General features: G+C 36.6%; 1 protein-coding gene across 6 annotated transcripts in view; it reads left to right on the top strand.

Moving 5' to 3' along the window:
- PDE1A (phosphodiesterase 1A) overlaps nt 1–24865 on the top strand; it is a 375597-nt gene that overhangs the window by 254501 nt on the left and 96231 nt on the right. For all 6 annotated transcript variants that reach the window (XR_014265140.1, XR_014265141.1, XM_082466728.1 and 3 more), the window contains one exon: nt 7688–7801. Coding sequence is in view for 4 of the 6 variants with exons in the window: in XM_082466728.1 (XP_082322854.1) it covers nt 7688–7801 (114 nt within the window). In the remaining 2 variants the exon portion in view is untranslated. The remainder of the gene's footprint in view (nt 1–7687; nt 7802–24865) is intronic.

The raw sequence follows: 24865 nt of genomic DNA, 5'->3' as shown, positions 1-24865 counted from the left end.
TTTATCCTCATTATGGATCAGTGTTCCTTCTTTGCAGGCCTTGCAATTTTTTTATTGGCTGAAAAATCAGTTGGGAAAACATCATGCACAAAATATTAAAATTATAGTGAAAGCCAGAGAAATATCAATTTCATAAGTGAGGGATAAATGAAGTGTGGTTTAGTTTCTAAGTCGAGAGATCACAGTGGATAGAAATCTTCAAAGTACCTATGATATAGATAGCATCCCAGATATGCCTGGTAATTGAACATGATTCAGACAGTTAAAGATGGGATATGGGAGAGAGGGATTTCAGTAAGAAATAAGAACTTGAATCTAGGATGATGTGAGAGTGTTTGAGGCACAGTGAATAAATCAGTTTGCTTGGAAATTAGGGAAAAGAAGTAATGGGAAGTGTATGTATTCCAACATTTCACAACATTATTTGCATAAGTCATGCCATTCCCAGAGATTGCACATATCTTGAAGACAGGTACTGTGGTGCATTACGTGTGTGTATCCATATATATGCATTCTTATATGTATTCATATACACAATTTTTCTAACACAGCCCCAGGTACAGTAATAAATACTAAATAATTATTTATTTAACAGACTTGGGTTTTAATACCTTCTTGGCACTATTATCTGCTTATGAACAGCTGGTCTATGCTGTTTGATAGAACAGCTCTTGTTTGCTACCGTGAAGGGTAGCCAGTGGAGTCTCTATCCACAGATTGCTGAATTGCTGGGCCAGAAACTGCTCAAGTTAGAACATAAAGTACATATACTTATCTTAAGCTTTGGGAACCAGTAGACTATACCTAGTCCTGGTATTACTATACTGTTTTTCACTCGGCTTGCTTACTCTGATGAAAGAAACCAAATCATTATTTAAAAGAGTTTTTACTAAATTTAGGGAACTTATTTATTTTATCATATGACTTTGTGATTTCTTCTTCAATTCTGAGAATTTGCTCATAGGATAGTTTAGTAATTAGGCAAATAGTCTATGTCTTCTTAAAAAAAATAAAAAATATGTACAGGTATATTCAGTAAAGCCTTAATGCTTTGGAACCCACCAGTTTAGAATGTATGATCATTTGAAAATGATTCATGATAATGTTTGGCCTTGTATTATCTACAAAGGGAAACTAAAGCCTAAATAAGATTGTTGGGGATTACTGTATGCATAAATTGATTACAAAAGCAAATTCACAATTGAAATAACAAATATATAAATTGTTTCCTTAACATCTGTTTTAATTATAATATTTTTACAATACAAAGGTTTTTCTTTTTATGTAAATAGAAATGTGTACTCACTAAAGGAAATTTTGTGCATACAGGCAAAGGAGATAAAGGAAGTCCTAGTAACCCTCCAAAATATATTTCTGGTTTTTTGGTGTTGACATAGTGAGTTTAGAGGTGTGTGTATGAGAGTGTGTGTGTGTCTGCGTGTGTGTCTGTGTGTGTCTGTGTATAGGTGGCTATTGTTTTACACAGTTATAACCATATCTAATTAGTTTTTCTAGTTGGGTGGTAAAACTTTTTTGGAGTATTTTTTTCAAAGCTATTTCTTGTGTTAGATTCTAGGTTTATACCCCTATTAAGATTTTTCAAAGCTGTTTTTTGTGTCAGATTACAGGTTATTACCCCTATTAACATATAACAATTTATAATGTTTGTTGGTTTTAAATTACATCAAGATATCTCTGTGAAAAAGCATGTTCATTGTGTAAGTATTAGAGCCTTTTGATGTCCCAGGTTTCATCACTTGTGATCTGCTGATGGATGACTCCCTGGGAACAACTGCAGGCTGTCATGAGTTAGGGAGTGAACCTGAGTATAGTTTACCAGGAGTGTCCTCTCTCGTTTTATATAAAAATTTCTCTATTCTTGAGTTCCTTATTTTGATTCATTTTTTTTAAATTAATTTTTATTGGAGTAGAGTTGCTTTACAATGTTGTGTTAGTTTCTACTGTACAGCAAAATGAATCAGCCATGCATATACATATATCCCCTCCCTTTTGGACCCCCTTCCCATTCAGGTCACCACAGTGCATTAAGTAGACTTCCCTGTGCTACAGAGTATGGTCTCATTAGTTATCTATTTTATACATAGTATCAATAGTGTATATGTGTCAATCCCAATCTCCTAATTCCTCCCACCCACCCCCCTTTCCCCCTTGGTTTCTATACATTTGTTCTCTATGTCTGTGTCTCTATTTCTGCTTTGCAAATACGATCATCTATACCATTTTTCTAGGTTCCACACGTATGCATTAATATACAATATTTGTTTTTCTCTTTCTGATTTACTTCACTCTGTATGACAGGCTCTAGGTCCATCCACATCTCTACAAATGACCTGATTTCATTCCTTTTCATGGCTGAGTAATATTCCATTGTATATATATACCACATCTTCTTTATCCATTTCTCTGTTGATGGACATTAAGTTGCTTCCTTGTTCTGGCTATTGCAAATAGTGCTGCTAGGAACATTAGGGTGAATGTATTATGGAAAATAGTATGGAGGTTCCTTAAAAAACTAAAAATAGAACTACCATATGACCCAGTAATCCCACTACTGGGCATATACCCAGAAAAGACCATAATTTGATTCATTTCTTATTCATTTGATTTATCAGTTAGGATTGGGTTCAGCTGCATTTAAAAGAAATCTCAAGACCAGTCCCTCCCATCAGAAAACTTGCACAAGCCTCTTAGGTAGCCTCATCCACCAAAGGGCAGACAGCAGAAGCAAGAAAAACTACAATCCTGCAGCCTGTGGAACAAAAACGACATTCACAGAAAGATAGACAAGATGAAAAGGCAGAGGACTATGTACCAGATGAAGGAACAAGATGAAACCCCAGAAAAACAACTAAATGAAGTGGAGATAGGCAACCTTCCAGAAAAAGAATTCAGAATAATGATAATGAAGATGATCCAGGACCTTGGAAAAAGAATGGAGGCAAAGATCGAGAAGATGCAAGAAATGTTTAACAAAGACCTAGAAGAATTAAAGAACAAACAAACAGAGATGAACAATACAATAACTGAAATGAAAACTACACTAGAAGGAATCAATAGCAGAATAACTGAGGCAGAAGAATGGATAAGTGACCTGGAAGACAGAATGGTGGAATTCACTGCTGTGGAACAGAATAAAGAAAAAAGAATGAAAAGAAATGAAGACAGCCTAAGAGACCTCTGGGACAACATTAAACGCAACAACATTCGCATTATAGGGGTCCCAGAAGGAGAAGAGACAGAGAAAGGACCCAAGAAAATATTTGAAGAGATTATAGTCGAAAACTTCCCTAACATGGGAAAGGAAATAGCCACCCAGTCCAGGAAGCACAGAGAGTCCCATACGGGATAAACCCAAGAAGAAACATGCTAAGACACATAGTAATCAAATTGGCAAAAATTAAGACAAAGAAAAATTATTGGAAGCAGCAAGGGAAAAATGACAAGTAACATACAAGGGAACTCCCATAAGGTTAACAGCTGATTTCTCAGCAGAAACTCTACAAACCAGAAGGGAGTGGCATGATATACTTAAAGTGATGAAAGGGAAGAAACTACAACCAAGATTACTCTACCCAGCAAGGATCTCATTCAGATTCGATGGAGAAATCAAAAGCTTTACAGACAAGCAAAAGCTAAGAGAATTCAGCACCACCAAACCAGCTCTACAACAAATGCTAAAGGAACTTCTCTAAGTGGGAAACACAAGAGAAGAAAATGGCCTTCAAAAACAAACCCAAAACAATTAAGAAAATGGTCATAGGAAAATATATATCGATAATTACCCAAAACAATTAAGAAAATGGTCATAGGAAAATATATATCGATAATTACCTTAAAAATGAATGGATTAAATGCTCCAACCAAAAGACACAGGCTTGCTGAATGGATACAAAAACAAGACCCATCTATATGCTGTCTACAAGAGACCCACTTCAGACCTAGGGACACATTCAGACTGAAAGTGAGGGGATGGAAAAAGATATTCCACGCAAGGGGAAATCAAAAGAAAGCTGGAGTAGCAATACTCATATCAGATAAAATAGACTTTAAAATAAAGAATGTTACAAGAGACAAGGAAGGACACTACATAATGATCAAAGGATCAACACAAGAAGATGATATAACAATATAAATATGTATGCACCCAAAATAGGAGCACCTCAATACATAAGGCAACTGCTAACAGCTATAAAAGAGAAAATCGACAGTAACACAATAATAGTGGGGGACTTTAACACCTCACTTAAGCCAATGGACAGATCATCCAGACAGAAAATTAATAAGGAAACAGAAGCTTTAAATGACACAATAGACCAGATAGATTTAATTGATATTTATAGGACATTCCATCCAAAAACAGCAGATTACACTTTCTTCTCAAGTGCGCACGGAACATTCTCCAGGATAGACAACATCTTGGGTCACAAATCAAGCCTCAGTAAATTTAAGAAAATTGAAATCATATCAAGCATCTTTTCTGACCACAACGCTATGAGGTTAGAAATGAATTACAGGGAAAAAAACGTAAAAAACACAAACACATGGAGGCTAAACAATACGTTACTAAATAACCAAGAGATCACTGAAGAAATCAAAGAGGAAATAAAAAAATACCTAGAGACAAATGATAATGAAAACACAACGATCCAAAACCTATGGGATGCAGCAAAAGCAGTTCTAAGAGGGAGGTTTATAGCTATACAAGCCTACCTCAAGAAACAAGAAAAATCTTAAATAAACAATCTAACCTTACACCTAAAGGAACTAGAGGAAGAAGAACAAACACAACCCAAAGTTAGTAGAAGGGAAGAAATCATAAAGATCAGAGCAGAAATAAATGAAATAGATACAAAGAAAACAATAACAAAGATCAATAAAACTAAAAGCTGGTTCTTTGAGAAGGTAAACAAAATTGATAAACCATTAGCCAGACTCATCAAGAAAAAGACAGGGAGGACTCAAATCAATAAAATTAGATATGAAAAAGGAGAAGTTACAACAGACACTGCAGAAATGCAAAGCCTCTTAAGAGATGACTACAAGCAACTCTATGCCAATAAAATGGACAACCTGGAAGAAATGGACAAATTCTTAGAAAGGTATAACCTTCCAAGACTGAACCAGGAAAAAATAGAAAATACGAACAGACCAATCACAAGCAATGAAATTGAAACTGTGATTAAAAATATTCCAACAAACAAAAGTCCAGGACCAGATGGCTTCACAGGTGATTTCTATCAAACATTTAGAGAAGAGCTAACACCCATCCTTCTCAAACACTTCCAAAAAATTGCAGAGGAAGGAAGGAAGTCAGAAAGAGAAAAACAAATATCGTATATTAACATATGTATGTGGAACCTAGAAAAATGGTACAGATGAACCGGTTTGCAGGGCAGAAGTTGAGACACAGATGTAGAGAACAAATGTATGGGCACCAAGGGGGGAAAACGGCGGGGGGTGGGTGTGGTGGTGTGATGAATTGGGAGATGGGGATTGACATGTATACACTGATGTGTATAAAATTGATGACTAATAAGAACCTGCTGTATAAAAAAATAAATAAAATAAAATTCAAAAATTAAAAAGAAAAAAGAAAAAGAAATCTCAAAATAATAGTGGCTTGAACACAACATTTTTTTTTTGTTCTCTCATGAACTAAGTTCAGATGTAGGTGATTTCATTCAGGTGGATTCACAGCATGGGACCCAGACCAATCCTTCTTCCTTCTCTGTCATTCTTAGTGGGTAGCTTCCTTTAGTCAGATCACTTTATGATCCTATATAGCTCCTGGACCTTCAGACAGTTCCACTGCATTCCAGGCAGTAAGTAACAGGCAAGGGTAAAAGAGAATCCCTTCTAGTTGAGTTAGCCCTCTTCAAAATAATTGTTCTGAAAGTGTTACTCAATGACCTTCTTATTCTCCTTAACCAGAATGCAGTCATTTGACCATACGTAGCTTTGAGACAACCTGGAAAATGTAGTTTTTTAGTAGTGAAAATTGCTAACTTAAATAATAAAAGAGTTCAGTTATTCAGAAAGAATGAAAGGCAACCATCTGAAGTTCACATGGTTTTTAAGACCACATCATACAACCAAATACAGCAAAGCCGTACAACCAAGCTATACCAAACACTTTTCACAAGAAGGATACATGAGTGGAATATTTTTAAGCCATTGCAAAGTATGGCACTTTTTCTTTTGCTTCCCACATAAAACATAATTTCACTAAGTATAATGTGCTTGGGTCATAAGCATTACAAAAATCCCTCAAGATTCTATGTGTTGCTCCTTTATCATCACATTCGGTGTTTTACACAAACCTCAAAGCCAGGCTTAATTTTTTCTTTCTAAGTAACCTGTTTTAGTTATTATTTTTGTTTTGTTTTAGTTTGCTGACTCTGTACAAATAAGACTTGTTTATTGATACATGGAATTTATTTGGCAATGTTGTTGTCTGCTAATATTTTATCATATAAAAGTATATGGTACAAAAAGTAATTCTTTGTAGCTTCCTGAATAAGAAGTTTTAATCTAGGTGTGGCTTTCTTTCATGGAGAAATAAAGTATTTCTTATGGATGGAGAAATGTCAAATACCCTTGCTGAAATTTTTAACTTGCCTTTATACCCTAAACCTTGATATTGGAAATCACCCAAAGTAAATTTTCTGAAAATCCGTTACACTATCTTTAAGACAGTGCCTAAAAGTAGATACACTCCATTCTCTCTGAAATACATTTTCTTAGGAATGGAATTAAATTCTGTCTGCTGATTTAGGAAAATGGGTAAATTGTCTTCACAATGTTTATTTATAGTGTGTACTGACTAAAGAATATATTCTCTTTTTCTGCCTAGTAAAGGGCAGTATCTTCAGAAACACTGGATTTATAATTAATGCATAGAAGTTTTTTAAAGTGTTAGAAACTTATTGAGGTAATTTGTATTATCTCACTCCATGAGATATCTATTGCTGCATAAAAAATTATCCCAAAATTTAGTGACTTAAAACAATAGTATTAATTACATCACAGTTTCTGTGAGTCAGAAGTCCAGGCATGTTTTAAAATTTCTCAAACAATTGGGATACATCATCCCATGGGCAAAAACAAGAGAAAATATTTTACAGTTTTCCTTCAAGTGAAAAACCATTGCAGTAAAAATACTAAGCATGCATACATATATTTTTTTCTCATCTTAATTATATTTTCCTGAATCTTTTGCCTTTTATTTTTGTTTTTACTGCTATATACAGTGAATAATTGCTACAGTGGTAGTCAAAAGAGTAGACTTTAAATATTCTCTTAGTGCCAACTCTGAAGAAGCAAAACAGCCATAAAGTAAATTCTACTGTTAGAAATACTTTTATGAATGAAAATACCTATATTGTTTTGAATTTTCAGAAAAACTATGTTTGAAATATGGTACCTAAACTAGCAACCTATAGCCCTAGTATTATTGAGAGGTGAATATAATTTCTGAGTCATTTAAGTGATAAAGACTGATCTTAATTATACCCCAAATATACCTAAAAATATTTCTATTTAATGACCTGGAAAGATATACTGAAAGTTTAACCCAATTTGTATATTTAATATTGGACTATTTTCCATACAGTTATGATAAATCTCTTTTTATTTTTCTTTCTTTTTGGCTAACTTTTGGAAACAGACTAAGATGCTTAGTGAAGCAGCTGGAAAAAGGTGATGTTAACATCGTAGACTTAAAGAAGAATATTGAATATGCAGCATCTGTGCTGGAAGCAGTTTATATCGATGAAACAAGGTAAGTTTTAACCTCCTCTCCCTTTTAACTTGTTGCCTCTCTCTTTTTTTCCCTTTTTCTTGACCCTCCTTTCATATCTTAGCCATGAAACCAAAATCAAAATCTTACAAAAACTTAAAATGTTCTTCTTCATGTAGCTATGGAAGAATTATGATTCTTTCTTTAAAAAATACAAATTTTAATCCAAAAGCTTGAATAATAAAAAATAGTCAATAATAAAGTCAAAAAATAAACAAATTAAAGTCTCCTTTCCCCCTGCTCTCACTGTCCTTAGGCCCAGATTTTTAAATGTCAGAGACAGTGTAGGCTTACACTGATTTTCACTGATGTAAGAATTTTCCTATTATCTCAAGATTGCAGAGTTCCTTCTGAAAAAATGGGTGTCACATGCCCACATATTCTCATGATATTTATCTATCAGACCCTCTGTGCAGGGCTTGCTAAGGGGCAGTCTCCAATGTGTATTTGATTATCACCTAAACCCCATCACGCAGCCTGATAATTAGCAGAATGGTAAGGAGATTAGGAAATGGCAATTCATTTGAAGAGTGCTGTTAGCCTAGTGCTGTGGCTCTCAACCAGGCCATTTGCCTTCCAGGGGTCATCAGGCAATTTCTGGAGACATTCTTGTTTTGGTTGATGGGGGCGTGCTACTGTTAAATAACGGTTAGAGGCCAAGGATGCCACTAAACATCCTAAAATGCACAGGAAAATCCCCCACAACAAAGAATTATCTAGCCCCAAATGTCACTAGCATGGAGGTTAAGAAAACTTGGCCTAAAGAGAGGACTGTAAGAGGGACCCTGTGGAGGGAGAGACATGCACTTCCAGACTTTAGCACAGAAAAGGTACTGAGTTTTTCCAAAGTCATGAGGCAGGTGGAGTAGAGAGGTCTTTTAAAGGTATTGACCAAAAGATACCGACTTCAGAGGGTGGAAAACAGCCTTCATGGGGTGATTGTTGATATAGAAGCCAGGGTAAGAATCGTAAAAATTCAGCCCAAATATCAGAGACCCTCTTGGTGTAGTAAGCTGTCTCTGAGGGACACACAAAAGCTCCCCAGGAGAAAAAAATAACCAACATTTGGGTATTTGTCACACAGATGACAACAGACCCACCAGTCTTGTAAGACCCTTTGACCCCTGCCTCCCCTCCACATTGCTGAGCAAGGAGAAGCAGCAAAGTGGGTGGGACAGGGGACGGGGCATGGAGAGTGAAGACATTCATCATGCCCCTTCTCTTCCGCAGGTGTCCCTGCCTGTGTCAGGCCTGAGCATGGGCAGGTGAGAGACGTTAAGTCAGATGTGAGACAGGTTTTTATATATCAATGTGTACTGGACTTAGAGACACACACACATACAATAATTTATTTAATAGTTTGAAAATTCACGACTCAAAAATCAAAACAATGTGAAAAGATACCTTATGAAAGTCTTGTCTCCACCTCTTTCCCAGTCTACTCAAGTTCCCCAAGTCATAAATTTCTTATGTATATTTTCAGTGATTTATTATAAATTTTTATTTCATATTTTCCCTCTGCCTTTCATAGAAGGTAACATACTATTCATAACTTTCATTCTGATTTTTTTCCCCCTCAACAAGGAAACTTGATCTTCCTATATCATGGACTGACATTTAAATTTTAGACAATAAGAATTTTTACTGGCAACTGACAGAAAAGTGTGTGGTGAGGACCATGTTGCACAGGTGATTCTTTGTCCCCAGAACAGAACTCCTCTGTTAAAGCACAGTATGAAGTCATAACTTAAGGGAAAAAAATCATAGGTATACTTTTAAAATGATTTTTTGGTTAACTTTCACTGAATATATATAAATGTATATGATTCTTCTATGTGAACAGAGATTCAAAGTGTAAATTTTTTAAAAATCAGGTATTTTTCCTATAATTTCCATGCCTTCATTTTTGTGTGTGCTGTTTCTTGTTCACAAGTTGACTGAACTTAATTTATTTAAGATTTCTTCAATCTGTCCTGGACATTTCATTTTTTATAGTTATTTATAAAACTGAAGATCTTTTACCTTTAATAATTATTTGGAGATTTACACTATACATCTTGTAATGACATAATGTGAACTATCCATTTAGCTTAAGTGTCTCATCTTTCATTTGATAGACTATTATATGCTTTATCTATTAATTTCTCTGTTGTATTTCCTTTTCCAGAAAATTATGATTTCATAGATATTTCTTAACTTAGTTTCCCAAGATCCCTAATTCACTTAAACATATGTTACATTTCAAAGTATAGTTCCTTTTCTTTTGAAACTTGCTCTTTTGTGGGAAGAAAAAAATGCTTAACTGCTTCATGATATAATGTGGGGTTTTTCCTCTTTACAGCAAAACATCCCAGCTGTTAACAACACATCATTCCCAATTTTTACTCAAATGACACAAAATTTTTCACTCTTTTATTTTAATGCCTCCATGGCATCATGAATTTTAAATTGGATTAATGATAATACCCCACGTTTGTACCATCTTCCAAGAGCTCTTAGCTTCATTATCTCATATTAATCTCACCACAATCCTGTGCAGTTGGCAGGGTGGTCATTACTTTCTGTATTTTACTAATGAGAGAACCAAAGTTCTTGAAGTAAACTGGTTTGGCAAAGGTAACAAACCTAGACTTTGGCAAAACTGGGACTAGTAACTAAGGTATGACTTCTTTTTTTTTTTTTTAACATCTTTATTGGAGTATAATTGCTTTATAATGGTGTGTTAGTTTCTGCTGTATAACAAAGTGAATCAGCTATACATATACATATATCCCCATATCTCCTCCCTCTTGCATCTCCCTCCCACCCTCCCTACCCCACCCCTCTAGGTGGTCACAAAGCACCGAGCTGATCTCCCACTAGCTTCCCACTAGCTATCTATTTTACATTTGGTAGTGTATATATGTCCATGCCACTCTCTTACTTCATCCCAGCTTACCCTTCCCCCTCCCTGTGTCCTCAAGTCCATTCTCTACGTCTGCATCTTTATTCCTGTCCTGCCCCTAGGTTCTTCAGAATCTTTTTTTTTTTTAGATTCCATGTATATGTGTTAGCATACGGTATTTGTTTTTCTCTTTCTGACTTACTTCACTCTCTATGATAGTCTCTAGGTCCATCCACCTCACTATAAATAACTCAATTTCGTTTCTTTTTATGGCTGAGTAATATTCCATTGTATATATGTACCACATCTTCTTTATTAAGGTATGACTTCTTAATGCTCTTCCCTTTATAACTGGCTCCTCTCAGAGTATTGCTATCAAACAGGATGGGTTTCAATGACCTCTGAAAGATTTAGATGACAATGTGTAAAACATTCTGATAAGTGGAATTGTGAATTCTCGAAAAAACAATCCCTAACATTTATTACTAATAGCCTATTATTATAGCTATGTGCCAAGAACTCTCCTAGGCATTTTAATGCATTATTTTATTTAATCATCACAGCAATTCTAATGAGATAGAAACTTTATTATTACCATTTTACATATGAGCAAAGAGAGTCACAGGAAAGTTAGATGGCTTATGCAAGGTAACACAGAGGGTAACTTAAAGAGTGGAGTTAGGGTCTTGGCAGCCCGACTCTAGAGCCTGGCTTTTAAGCACAATTCTCCTCTGCATCCCTTTAGCCACTTCTGACCAAAAGGTGATTTCAGAGACTTATTGGAGGTTTTGATGAAAGCTCACATGATGTCAGGGTTGTGGGACCCAGTGGTGTGTGGACTGTGGTTACATCTTTTCCCAGCTCTTCCTTCAGTGATGTCATATCTTGAAATTGGCTATAGGGAGAGTATTTATACCATGGAAATTGGCAAATGCTACAAATCAGGATTTGTTTTTATTCTGGAGAGCCTGTGATTAAATATTGTCATCATGCCACTGGTTAGACCCAAGATTACCTTGTACATATCTTCTAAGACTGTGATTTTATGATTAAAATATCAGCTTAAGAAATTTTAAAGCAAAATTACTTGATGTGGTTTGATTTCCTATAGACTTAGTAAAACACAGCAGTAAACTGAGGATATTTTTGTTGAGATGTATATATAATTATTAAAATTGCATTTGCCTTAGAAATATTAGTAAAACAGAGATAATTTAGAATGAGGAGGGATGAATAAGCATTTAGTTTCTTTTAAACTTTAAATTAAAAAACTGCTGACTTTTGAGATATTTTAATGGAAAATTCTCTTTCTAGAAAAAATGTTTCAGTAAGTATTCAAGAGAGGCATTTTTTGGGGGGGGGAGCTGGACTACAAAAAAATAGGTTAAAACATAATAAAGCAGAATAAAACAGAAATTATGAATTGGTTTAAATCCCCCCACACACACACACATATATCTTTTCCCACTAAGCCTTAGCGACTGCAGGATTTCAATTAAGAAAACAAATCAAAACACAAAATGTCTCTTGAAATATGATATGAGTAAGAAAAATAAAAAAGAATTTCTGATAGAATTTGAATTCTGACCTTCTTTGAGGGATGATAGCACAATTCCCTAATGAATATAACTATTGGTTTTTTGAGAAAACACTTTCAAATGCAAATGCCAACATTTTATGAGTTCTGCTTTCAGATGTGTCCCTAGAGGCTATTGTTTTTCAAAGCAGCACAGTTATAATCCAGAAACATGTGACTTTAAAAAAAAAATTCTTTTTGATCATCCTTATTTGGATTTGGATGATGCCAGGAAAAGTAGCATCCTCGGCCTCATGAATTGCTATTCGTGAGCATAGGCAGCTGACTGGGAGGTATACATTCAGTGATGGATATTATGCTTACTAATACCACCCTACAACACAATTTATAACTTTGTTTTCTTAATGTGAACCAATCTAAGTCTTATGATTACCACAGTTTGATCACAGACTCTGGATTCAGAAAGAATGAGGTGTTCAAAGTCTGGATGCTCCACTCAGTACTCTCTTTCTTTAAGCAAGTGACTCAACTTCTATACTTTCTAGCTTTATCATCTGTAAATTAACGATAATGACAACGCTTATTTTCTAGCTTTATCATCTGTAAATTAACAATAATGACATGCTAACCTCACAAGGTTGATTTGAGGATTAAATGTAGCACCATATCTGACAGAGTAAAAGTTAAGTAATAACCAATTTTTGTTTTACTAATAAAATGCAGATACTTCTGGGTACATAACACAATAAAGATGTATAATTTACAGAAAAATATCAAATAATTTATTAAGAGAAATTTTTGATGCTGAAAAAATGAAGTCAGGTGGGCTCAAGTTAACCAGGAAGTGAAAGCAAAGTGCAAACTGATGGAAACAAACCTTAATAATATACACAACTTGATTAAAAAAAAAAAAAATCTTCAATTGACTCCTATGTCTTACTACGTCTAAAGATCCTTAATTTTGAGAGGTTGTCTTGAGTGAGAATGCATGGATGTCAGTCAGTACTTCAAGAAGTTAGTCTGCTAGTAACTGAGTGAAATCCAGGGCACCTTGAAGTCTAAGTCCCTTGAAATTATCAAGTACTGGAATTTACTAAGTAATATTCACTCATGACACAAATATCTATTGAGTATGTGAAGTGAATACCAGGCACACTGGTCATCAGAATCCAGACTACAACCGTGCAGATAGCTGGTGGTTAGAAATGAGTCAAGAGCTGGGAAGATAAATGGAGGAACAAGGACTAATACCACAAACAAGAAACAGGGATGTTCGGCGTTAGAGAGAGAAACACAAGCACATTGACAGATTACAAGAGGAAACACTAAGTAGCCTCAGTAAATCATAACAGAACATGGGTATAACATGGGATAAAAACTGTAGAGTCAAGATTCCAAACCAGACATGGTTGGACTTGCTGAATGTTAAAGAGTTTAGTTCCCTGGCAAAGTTTCCTATGCCCATTCTCAAAGACATGGCTTCTAACAAAAGAAGTTAAGGTTAAAAAAAAAAAAAAAAAAAAAAAAGGTCTGGAATGTGCTAGATATATGGGCCCTAGAGCTCAGAAATATGGTGCCATATTAGAGATGTGAATTTGGGGATTATAATCCAGGAGTCTCAGGGGTTTTTTTTTTAAATGCTTTATTTCGATTTCAATATTCAGAGCTCCTATACTAATTCAATATGTTTCTCAGCGCAAAGTTTTTAAGAATGCCCAGTGAATGTTTACTTGCTTAACCAATTTGTCCTGGCTGTCACTTTCCTCTACAGCCAGCTCTCTGGCTTCAAACTGCTGATTTGTTCCTCTGCAGGTCACCTATTTCCCAAAGTCCAGCAATCCACAGGCTGGTACTGCTCCCAAGCATGAGCTCAATCTCTTCCTCCAGCTCCCCAAACTGAAGCTAGCATCAGCTAGGCTCACTATAACTGCTACAAGACCTCTCAGAACCCACAACTCAACCCCTTCCATAGAGGTCCCCTACCAGGCATTTCTCTGCATCCTCTAAGGTCTAAACCCATCTTGTAAAGCCACCATACCATCCCCTATGGAACTGTCTTTCAATATGTTTTCCTACCCTGAATTCAGGATCTCCAGCTACAAGGCCAAGAAAAAGGAAGTGGGCTATCAAAATTAATGTGAAGGTGTGCATTCATCTCCAGGATCAACACCTATGCTCAAAGACTATGCAGTCTAAATCCATATTTAGAAAAAGAATGACATTTTTCCAAAAGACACAGAATCTGCAGTGATGTAGCTGCGCTCACAATGAAGATAATTGTGCACATTACTGTTCAGAGTTGTCTAGTCTCTTGCAGTCTCATTGTCTCCATCTTCTATGTGCCAGAGTTGAGACTTCACTTTATTTTTGTGTAACTTAAAGACCTATTTAAAAGATTTTTTCATAAGACAAAAGAGCAGTCTGCCTCTGAAGGTAAAATAAAGCCTCTGCAGAATAAAACAAATTATTTTTTGACTTTTCAAATGTCAGTTTTTCTCACCTCCTACTATTAACGTTTTCAAAAACTCTTGGAGTTCCATCTCAAAATGGTCAACATGTTATCCTAGTAACTGAAGTCAAGGGAGAGGATGAAAATGCCAAACAGAGATGTGGAGTGAGAGGGTGGTTAGGGAGGGATGTGGGAACACAGTATTTAAAGTTAGGCATGGAGCTACTGAAGAGGATGCCCAGGAAGTATAGACATAGAAGCTGGAGGCATATCTGTAAAATATGGAGTAGCAAAAGCCAGCAGAGAGTGGGGTTACTAAATATTGTAAATCACATGCCACAGGGAGAACCACTGGACGCAGTTAGGAGATTCCTGATGCCTCTGAAGTGGAGTTTCACAAAGAGAAAAAGCTACCTGCCAGATTATGGAAGTATGAGGAACTGAAGTGGAATGGCTCTGGAAGAAAGCAATGTAGACTATTTTTCAAGAATTTTCTAGTAGGAAAGAGCAGCAATAGAACAGTCTATTAATGGGGACATATTTTTTTCATACTTTTTTTAGAGTGGAAACCTTCCGTTAGCCTTGAGATAGAGTTTAAAAAGAGATTCTGGTTAAAGAGAAATAATAACCATAGAAAGATTAGGTCAAGAAGTTATTCCTTGTAAGTTGGTGCAGCCACTGTGGAAAACAGTATGAAGGTTCCTCAGAAAACTAAAACTAGAATTACCATATGATCCATCAATCCCCACTCCTGGGCATGTATCCAGACAAAACTATAATTCAAAAATATACATGCACCCCTATGTTTATAGCAGCACTATTCACAATAGCCAAGACATGGAAACAACCTAAATGTCCATAGACAGATGAATGGATAAAGAAGATGTGGTACATATATACAATGGAATACTACTCAGCCATAAAAAAGAACAAAATAATTTGCAGCAACATGGATGCAACTAGAGATTATCATACTAAGTGAAATAAGTCAGAAAGAGATAAATACCATATGATATCACTTATATGTGGAATCTAAAATATGACACAAATGAACCTATCTAGGAAACAGAAACAGAATCATGGACATAGAGAACAGACTGTTGGTTACCAAGGGGGAAGCGGTTGAGAGGGGAGATAGAGTGGGAGGTTGGGATGTAAGTGGGAGTAGCAGATGTAAGCTACTATATATAGAATGGATAAACAACAAGGTCCTACTGTACAGTATAGAGAATTATATTCAATATTCTATGATAAACCATAATGGAAAAGAATATAAAAAATATATATATGTATAAATCACTTTGCTGTACAGCAGTAATTAACACAACATTGTAAATCAACTATACTTCAATAAAAAAGAAGTTATTCTTAAGTTATCTAGGAAAAGAGACAAATAGCCAAGCATAGGTGGAAAATGTGGGTGAAGATGGAGCTAACTAGAGCACAGCTAAGGGTCTTCAAATAAGCAAAACTTGCGTAGCACTGTAAAATCAAAAAGATTAGTAAGCATTGATTTTAAACTCAGTTGCTCAGCAGGGGTAAGAGTGTGACAGTAATTTTTACCAAAATATAGACCATGGGCTCCAAAACTCATGGATCAATGTGATGTAGAGAGTAAACCCTGGGTGGTTAATCACTACAAGCGGCAAGTCGTGATGGCACTGACACACGTGTACTCCTTAAACATTTAGAGCAAGAGTAGGGAAGAAGGAAAAAAGAAAAGAGCTGGACTAATGAACACCTTTCATTAACATTTCAGTTGTAAGTGACAGGAAGCCCAACCAAACCATCTTAAACTCTCATTGCTGAAACGTTGATGGCTAGTGCTGACTATAATCATAGGTGAATCAGGACAAAAATGATGTCAAGGGATCAATCTCTCTGTTTCGATTACTCTGGAATGACCTCCTGATGCTTTGAGGGTAGCAAAACAAGACGGGCAGTGTATCCAAGCGTTACATCCTCACACCTTCAAATCCAGTGGGAATAAGAGAGGCTTTCCTTCCCAGAGGCTCTAACAAACACAACTTTTCTGTTTCATTGGCTCTAGTTAGGTCATATGCTTATCCCTCAAACTATCATGCCCAGAAGAACTGAATGTGCAAGTTCATTGGTCAAGCATCTCATGAGGCAGGTAGGAGGTCAATTTTATTTAAATCACATGCCTAAGAATTGAGTGGAAGAGAGTGCTTTCCTAAACAACAACTATGTCTTCTCTAGAGTGAAAACTAAAATGTTTATGTTAGTACCGCATGCAGTGGGACCTGGAACAGGGTCTGTGCAGGATGTTGAGCAACTCCTGTCCTAGGTTTGCTCCTACTAATGACAAGCCTATGGGCAAGAGATTTTTTTTTCTCTAGTCATTAGTTTTCTACATAGAGATGAAGTCACCAGTCCCTTCCTGTTCTGGAATTCTGTGGTTTTATCCACGGTCCCAAAGTCCCTTGTAAAGACTTGCTTATGCCTAAACTACCCTGGCCCCCAGGAGGGTGACAGAGCCTATTGCTTATCATATGCTTAGTGGGGGAGCATTTATAAATTTGGGCTCCTGTATTTTTTAGAGTTGTTTCCATTTGGAGGAGTGCCTGAGGAAATCAATTTGAAGGGCATGTGCTAAGACATTGCTAGAGATCAGTGAATCATTAAAAAGCAAATTATGATTTTTATGAATTCCATTTTTATGGTGTGAGTTGTAGGGAGGGGTGGCTGTTTGGAGTGCTGTGTTTGTAGGCTGTTCTCACCCTGTAGATTGAGTGTGAAAACCAGGCTTAGAAAAAGTTGCAATACATTTTGGTTGATTTTCATATTTTCTGCCATCTGTGGTGTGTTACTTTCTGCAAACTTTCAAAAACAGCCTCCCTAGTGAAAGGGGGAAAAAATAACCTGACCAGATCTTTTGAGAGATAACTGACATAAAAAGCTCCACATATTATGTAAGATCTTACTGTTGTGATATTTTGGATCAATAAAATATAAATGAATATGTCCTGGATTTGAAAAAGATAAAAATTTTAATATTATTCTTTTCTAACGATGATATTAATAACAAGATTATTTGACAGTTAATTATATCCAAGGCAACATTATGCAATTTGCATATATGATTACAAGTAAGTCTCCAAAATTCTATGAATTAGAAACGTATTATTTTCACTATAAAGTTAAAAAATTTGAGACATAAAGAAAATAATTCACTTGCTTAGAATCATATAATCATTATGTATCAGAGACAAGTTCAAACTGAGATGGAGCATACCCAACATCAATTCTCTTCTTCCTTGGCAATAGAACCCTTTTTTTTTTTTTTTCAATTATTCACTCTTCTCTGCAAAGCCAAGTGATTCAGGGGAGACCAGTCCTAGCACCAGGCTCAGAGTGAGTGTATCCTAATTGACCTAAACCAGTAATTAGTTCCCAATTTCCTAACCAATGAGTTTGGATGTGGACATATGTTACAATTCTGGCCAATGAGACTAATGGGGGTTCTGCAAAAGATTTCCTCTCCATAGAAAAGGAGTCCTGTGTGTCTGGGGATTGTATCTGGGTACCATGCTTGAAAATGATACAACCATCTGGCTACAAGCTTAGAGCTAAACCTAACACTAAAGTTGACAGCATAGAAAGATGGAGGAAACCTGAGTCCTTGATGATATTGTTGACCTGCTGATTTAAAAAACATAAATCCCTGCTGGAGTCTACCTACCTTTAACTTTCTTGTTAAGAAAAATAATAAAGTCCTCTATTATTTAAGCGACTTTGGGTTAGGTTTGATGTCACTTGCTATTGAGAGCATCCTTCTAGCCACATATGTCTGCCTTGCTCCAGAGCCCATGTTCTTAATTTCTAATCCTTGTAGGTAGTCACATTATCCTAATAAGAAATCCTAACACAAATGCTTGTTATCTAAGATAGCTACTTAGAATCTATTTTCCCATAAAACAAGGTAAGAGGTTGATTGAGTCTCCAAGGCAGCTCATAAAACATATTGATCCCATGACACAGTTAAACAGCATAGGTGGTTCTTGGGCAAGTATCAGGTACTGGATGTCAGAGACTTAAGTTTTTTCTTATTAAATAAAAGGATGGGGTTAGGGGGTGGAGTGGGCATCCAGCATCCTTCTGCTCCAGGATCCTAGAAATGTACTGGGTGTTCCATTTCCCCACTCAGTGTTTGTCTTGGTTTGGAGAATTTCAGGTTGGACTCAGTGTCCCTTCTCAAAATCTCTTCTGTCTTCCTTTCTGACTCCTCTGGATTAACCTAGGGCATCTTTGGATAATAATAGGAATGGAAACTCTGCTCTGGCTCATCACATACTCTTCCATTGTCTTGGGCCTTTTCTCCTTCCCTGGGACCTAGATTTTGAAAGTCAAATCCAGGAACAGAAGTTTTTCCTTCCCCAGGTTATTCTGTGTCATACACTAGTCAATGAATGAAGCCATGGCTGACTATACGGACAAAGGGCCAGGGTAACAGGAATTTTTTTTTTTAATTGTGATATCATCTTTGCACCCATGAAGCAGACCTGACTAAAAATGACTTTATTCCTCACCAAACCACTGTAAATATCTTAATATTTTATAACCTCTAAGACCAGAGACTCTCTGCCTATGTTTTTATACATTTATTCACTTATTCAACAGATATTTATGAAGGACACTATATACATTGATAATTATTTTGCTATTCTGTTTGGCCCTTGTTAACTCCTTCTTGTCATTGCCCCTACTCTTTTAGCTTCATTGGTTTAGAAAGAAATATATTTCTTGTCTTCACTCACACCCATGTCCTTCAAATATACCCCAGTTCTTCTTAGTACCCCTTCTCTGCTCCCCACCCCGAGAATCTGACACTTCTGTATAACATGGTCACTATAGTTAATAATACTACAACGCATTTTTAAGAGTTGCTAAGAGCAGATCTTAAAAATTGAGAAATTGACTCTTCTATTTTTCAATTCAGTAACATACAGATCATTTTTATTCATAAAATGAGTATAAAAGATTCACTAATTAAGATACTTTTACTGAGATTCTTCTGCCAATCCCTTCCTGTATTGTTCACCAACACTACCTCTGACAGTGAAATAACGGGCAAATGGAAATAAGCAGTACTGCCAAGTCCACATTATAGAAAAGGATTAAAACTTACTTTCTTGGCAGAGCTCTTCCATTAATTGACACGTCATGAATGGATAAGAGCAGTTCTCAAAGTGTTCACAAGAATCTCCTGGAGGGCTTGTTAATTCAACAGGTCTGGAGTAGAGCCCTTGAAGTTCCAGTTCTATCAAGTTCCCAGTTGTTTCTGATTCTGCCGGTCCAGGGACCACACTTATAGAGGATGTCAAAATGAGGCTACAAAAGGAGAGATGTACGGAGAATGTTAGAAACCTAATGGTTAGAATTTTAAGGTCTTACCAAAGGAGTGTGGCCCAAATATTGCCCCAAGTTGTATATGAAATGACCTTGGGAGCTGAAATGCCTCCCCGAGTCAGGAAACTTCACCACGTACAGGGAGCAATAAGCAAGGGCCGCTGGAGGTTAGCAACGCCTCAAGCAACAACTCTTGGGCACAGAAGAGGGAGCCCTATCCTTTAGTCCCTGACGTGGTCACCTCTCCCAGACCTGGGACACCATAGCCCTTAGGCTTCATCTCTGGGCTGCAGCCCCAACCTTTGTCTTCAGCCTGCAACTCAGTGATCCTTGGAACAACACTTACTGAGGTGGAGCCTGGAATACCCTCCTCTATGTCTCATTCCCTTGATTAGAAGAGGCAAAATATTCCTGAAAAGTAGGGCAGGGAGAAGATGGTAGATATTGTATTGATAGTATTGTCATAAGATATAAATGTACCATTTTAACAATTTTCAGTGTACAATTCAGTGGAATTAAGTACATTTACAGTGTTGTACAACCATCCCACTATCCATTTCCACAAACTTCATTATCCAAAAAAAGAAACTCTGTACCCATTAAACAATAAGTCCCAGTCCCCCCCTTCCCTCAGCCCCTCGTAACCTCTATTCTACTTTCTGTCTCTATGAATTTTCCTATTCTACTCAGTAAAATTTTAAAGTAGGTAAAAAATATTTTTGGAGGTTCCTCTCGCTGCCTCCTCAGAACCCATAGAATGCGTTAAGTTGTTCTTTGGCTCCCCCAAGTCCACTTTGAACAATTTCTTCCCGTAATGTCTGAAACACTTCCATCCCCAGACACCTTCCTTTTACTACACCTCAGAAATAGGAGATCTGCTTAGACTAATTCATATGGATGTGTAAATGGCTGGGAGTTTACTGAGGGCTTGCTTTGTGTCAGACACTGTTCTAAATGCTTTCTGTGCATTTACCCATTTCATCCTCCAACCCCACCACTAGGAATACTATTATTATCATCTCTATTTTATTGACAAAGAAACAGATTCAGACAGATGAAGTATTTTTTCCAAGACCACACAACTAATAGGTGATGAAGCCAGGATTCCAACTCCTGAGGCAGTTCTCCTAACCACAGAGGATGCTTACTAATCAAAAAAAAAAAAATCGATAATTAGTGGAATGTCAGGCTTTGAGCCTAAAGGAATATTTTCAAAGATATTTTGGAGCCAAAAGGACTTCCTGGTGGGAAGCCAAGAACCATCAGAGAGGCCTAGGGCAGTTTCTGCTTCACCCGTTCCCTCCACTTCCATCTCCGAACTGACTCCCAAAATCTTGATGCTAACTTTCTGAGATCCTAACCCCTTCACAGAGCCCTCCCCCAACATTTCTTGGACCTTCCTGCCTGTCTTGGGGGACGACCCTTTTCTGCTGTACTTCTGCTTCCTCGGCTGGATACAGAAGAGGTGCAGAGCTCTCTGTAGGCATTAGCTTGGAGAAAGCCACATTCTAACTTTAACACTCTCCTTTGTCAACTTAATTTTGGCCAAATTTGCCTCTTGGAATTGAGCTAAGGTCAGCATAACTGACTTATCTACCCAAATGTTCAGTCTTCAGTCACTCAGATATAATACTCATCTTCTCATAGTTAAAAAGAAAAACATTAATAAAACCAAAGGAAACATTGAACAAAAGCTATCAGGTAGACAGAAAAAGAAAACTGACCCCCCCAAAAAAGACACAAAGAAACAAAAAACTGTTGAAATAAATCTGTGAGCCTGCCATTTTGTCTCTTTTGAAACAAGGCAAATAATAAATAATAAATAAATAAACGTGCGTGGGTGATGGCCTGGAAAAATTAATTCAAATGTATTTAGTACTCAGGAAGTAGGTTACAAGACAAGTTGATACGGCTTTTCAAATGTATTACCTCTTTCCATCCTGACATTTAATTTATTGCACTTCAAAGTACTGTGAAATTCTACCATCCAGATATATTTCTCTCTGAGAAAATGATTCAACATACCAATCATAGAAAATAAATTTAAGCTTCCTCCAACCAAAACTCTGGTGGACCAAACTCCTTTAACATCAATTATTTTTAACCCTGAATTTCAAGGTAGAGATGGGATGGAGAATAATGATTACTGATATTTTTTATTGTTTGAATGTGAAGGTAGTCTGGGCACTTAGTAAGCAAAACACACATTTGAGGTGAGGGATAGCTCAGCAGTTAAAAACTCAGACCCTGAAATCAGAGAGACTTGAGTTCAAAAAATGGCGTGGCCACTTCTGGTTATATGATTTGAGCAAATCACTTAGGGTATCTGTGCCTCAATTCATTCATCAGTAAAATAGGGGTACTGATAATAATTGTGTCTTCCACATAGTGAGGAAGGAATGAAGTAAAGCTTGGAAGATTAAATGAAGTAAACCTTGGCTCCTTGCCTGGTTCGTAGTAGGTAAGCATCCCATATCCTGGACATTGAGACCCCAGAGTTCTCTACCCAAAGGTCTCCTAGCCTGTCTCCTAAGTCTTAATGGGTCTCCTCCTTAGGTCTTTCCTCCTGAGGGGGCCCAGGACACTGTTGGTGTGTGCACCCCTCCACCCCTAAAGAGTGGCCAAGAAGCAGCTGCTTTCAAGGCTGGATGGGTTGATGGAGATTGTACTGGGGCCATGGCGTCCACCTACTCATATAGTGAGGGCCTGAGCAGGAGGCAGGCAGGTGCAGAGAGCCAGCCATAGCCCACTGGCCCAGCCCTGTCACACAAAGAGCTGAGAATTCTCAATTCCAACACAACTTGTCAGACTTTTATGAAACATTAAAAGGTAGAAGGATAGAACAAATATCATGTTTGTTCACTTGATATATAACTTTTAAATATTTAATGTGGTATTTCGGAGAAATGTGCTCCTACCCTGAGCCCAGCAGATATTAGAGGCAGAGTTGAATGTGTTAGTTTCTTGTTGAAGTGTGTTCCTTTATAAGAATAATACAGCAGGAAAAAGAAAATTTCAAACTTGAGAAGCCAGTTTCCGGCAATTATGCATCCGGCAGATGAATTTTAGTACTTAATAGGTGTAAATGTGGGCACCGATTGCCTGGAAATAACTGTGTGGGTACACGAGTGTAACCATTTTCCAAGAGTCTACTGTGGACAGAAATATTCTCACTGATATCACTGTAAGAGTCAAAATCCCATGACCTCTCCTTCCGTGGCCGCCTTTCTTTATTCCCTTTTCCTACAAACTTTCTAGTTCAAAATATAAGCCCTTTGGGAGTTGTGTCATCTGATTTCAAGAGAAAATTTGGAGTATAAATAGCTCCCAAAGATCAGTACAGCGCTGATTGGATGCAGGGTCAGTTTTCACAGCTTGCCAGCCCCCCATCGACCCACAGCTTACGTTTAGGGACCCCTCACTTTCTGCTTTATTGACTCCATTGGGACGAAAAACAAAGAGTTGCATCAAACACCAGTTGAAGCATTTTTCAGAGGTCCATAGTGTTAACATTTTACACACATACTCCTATCGTTCTTTTCTGTACAGTGCATTTTAAGAATTCCCAAGGAAAATGTACCAATGATTTTTTTTTTCATGTTGTAAGTTTTGTAAACACAAAGTCTTCATTTTTAAGAGCCCTCATGGAGTAAGCAATTCTGCTCACCCTGCCATCCAACCCTAGGATGAAGAGCAACTGAGCCGTTGGATGTTTTGGAAGCAAGATTCATTATAGTACTTGAGATCTCATTTTATCAAGCTACTTGCACAAATTTATGTCAAAAATGAAATGAAGGCAGAATGTAGTCATATGTTTTACATGTGACATAATCTTATATAAGTATTTAGATATCTTCACATCTTAGATAAATGTATAGAAAAATTGTTTCTGATAATTCTCTAACAAAAGCCCAGGATTACTATTTGATATTATACTATAGTTTTCATTCCTGCCCTATCTAGAATGGTCAAATGAAATCTGAAGAGCTCCTTGTGGTGCTCAGAAGAAGAAACAGTATACAGGGCAGGTGACAGGGAAAGGGAAAATAAATAAGGGAGAGAGAGGAGAAATATATGCCATTAGGTGTGTCGGTTTATTTTTAAAATTCATTTAAATTTAAGTTTTATCTACCTGCCTTTCAACTTTCTTCTATCCAAACTTGAAAAATTATCTTAAATAGTTTGATACAAATTATTTGTGTCTTTATTAGGAATTTCTTACCATACTCTACTTGATAGATGAGCCTAAAAGAGTTAGTTCTGATAACTGATACTTAACAGAGATACTGAGGTCCTTGGCTGAAGGCATGTAAACAGTGCATACAATTTTAAAAATGTTTCTTTCCTGGGCCATTAATTCAAAATGCTATTAGAAATGTTTAATATCTTTTCTTTTTTTACATTTTTTTATTGAAGTATAGTTGATACACAATGTTGTTTTAGTTTCAGATGTTCAGCAAAGTGATTCAGTAATACATACATGTATATCTTTTTTTTTTCAGATTCTTTTCCCTTATAGGTTCTTTTATATAGCTGAGTAATATTCCATTGTATAAATATACCACATCTTTTTTATCCATTCATCTGTTGATTGACACTTAGGTTGTTTCCATGTCTTGGCTGTTGTAAACTGCTGTAATGAACATTGGGGTGTAGGTATCTTTTCAAATTACAGTTTTCTCCAGATATATGCCCAGGAGTGGGATTGCAGGATCATATGGTAGCTCTATTTTTAGTTTTTTAAAAAACCTCCATACTGTTCTGAATAGTGGCTGCATCAATTTACATTCCCATCAACGGTGTAGG

The sequence above is a fragment of the Balaenoptera physalus genome (assembly GCF_965194825.1).
Source record: "Balaenoptera physalus genome assembly, chromosome: 6".
Classification (NCBI taxonomy): Eukaryota; Metazoa; Chordata; class Mammalia; order Artiodactyla; family Balaenopteridae; genus Balaenoptera; species Balaenoptera physalus.
The sequence above is the reverse complement of the archived record's forward strand: the minus strand, read 5'-3'. Positions and strand labels throughout refer to the sequence as shown.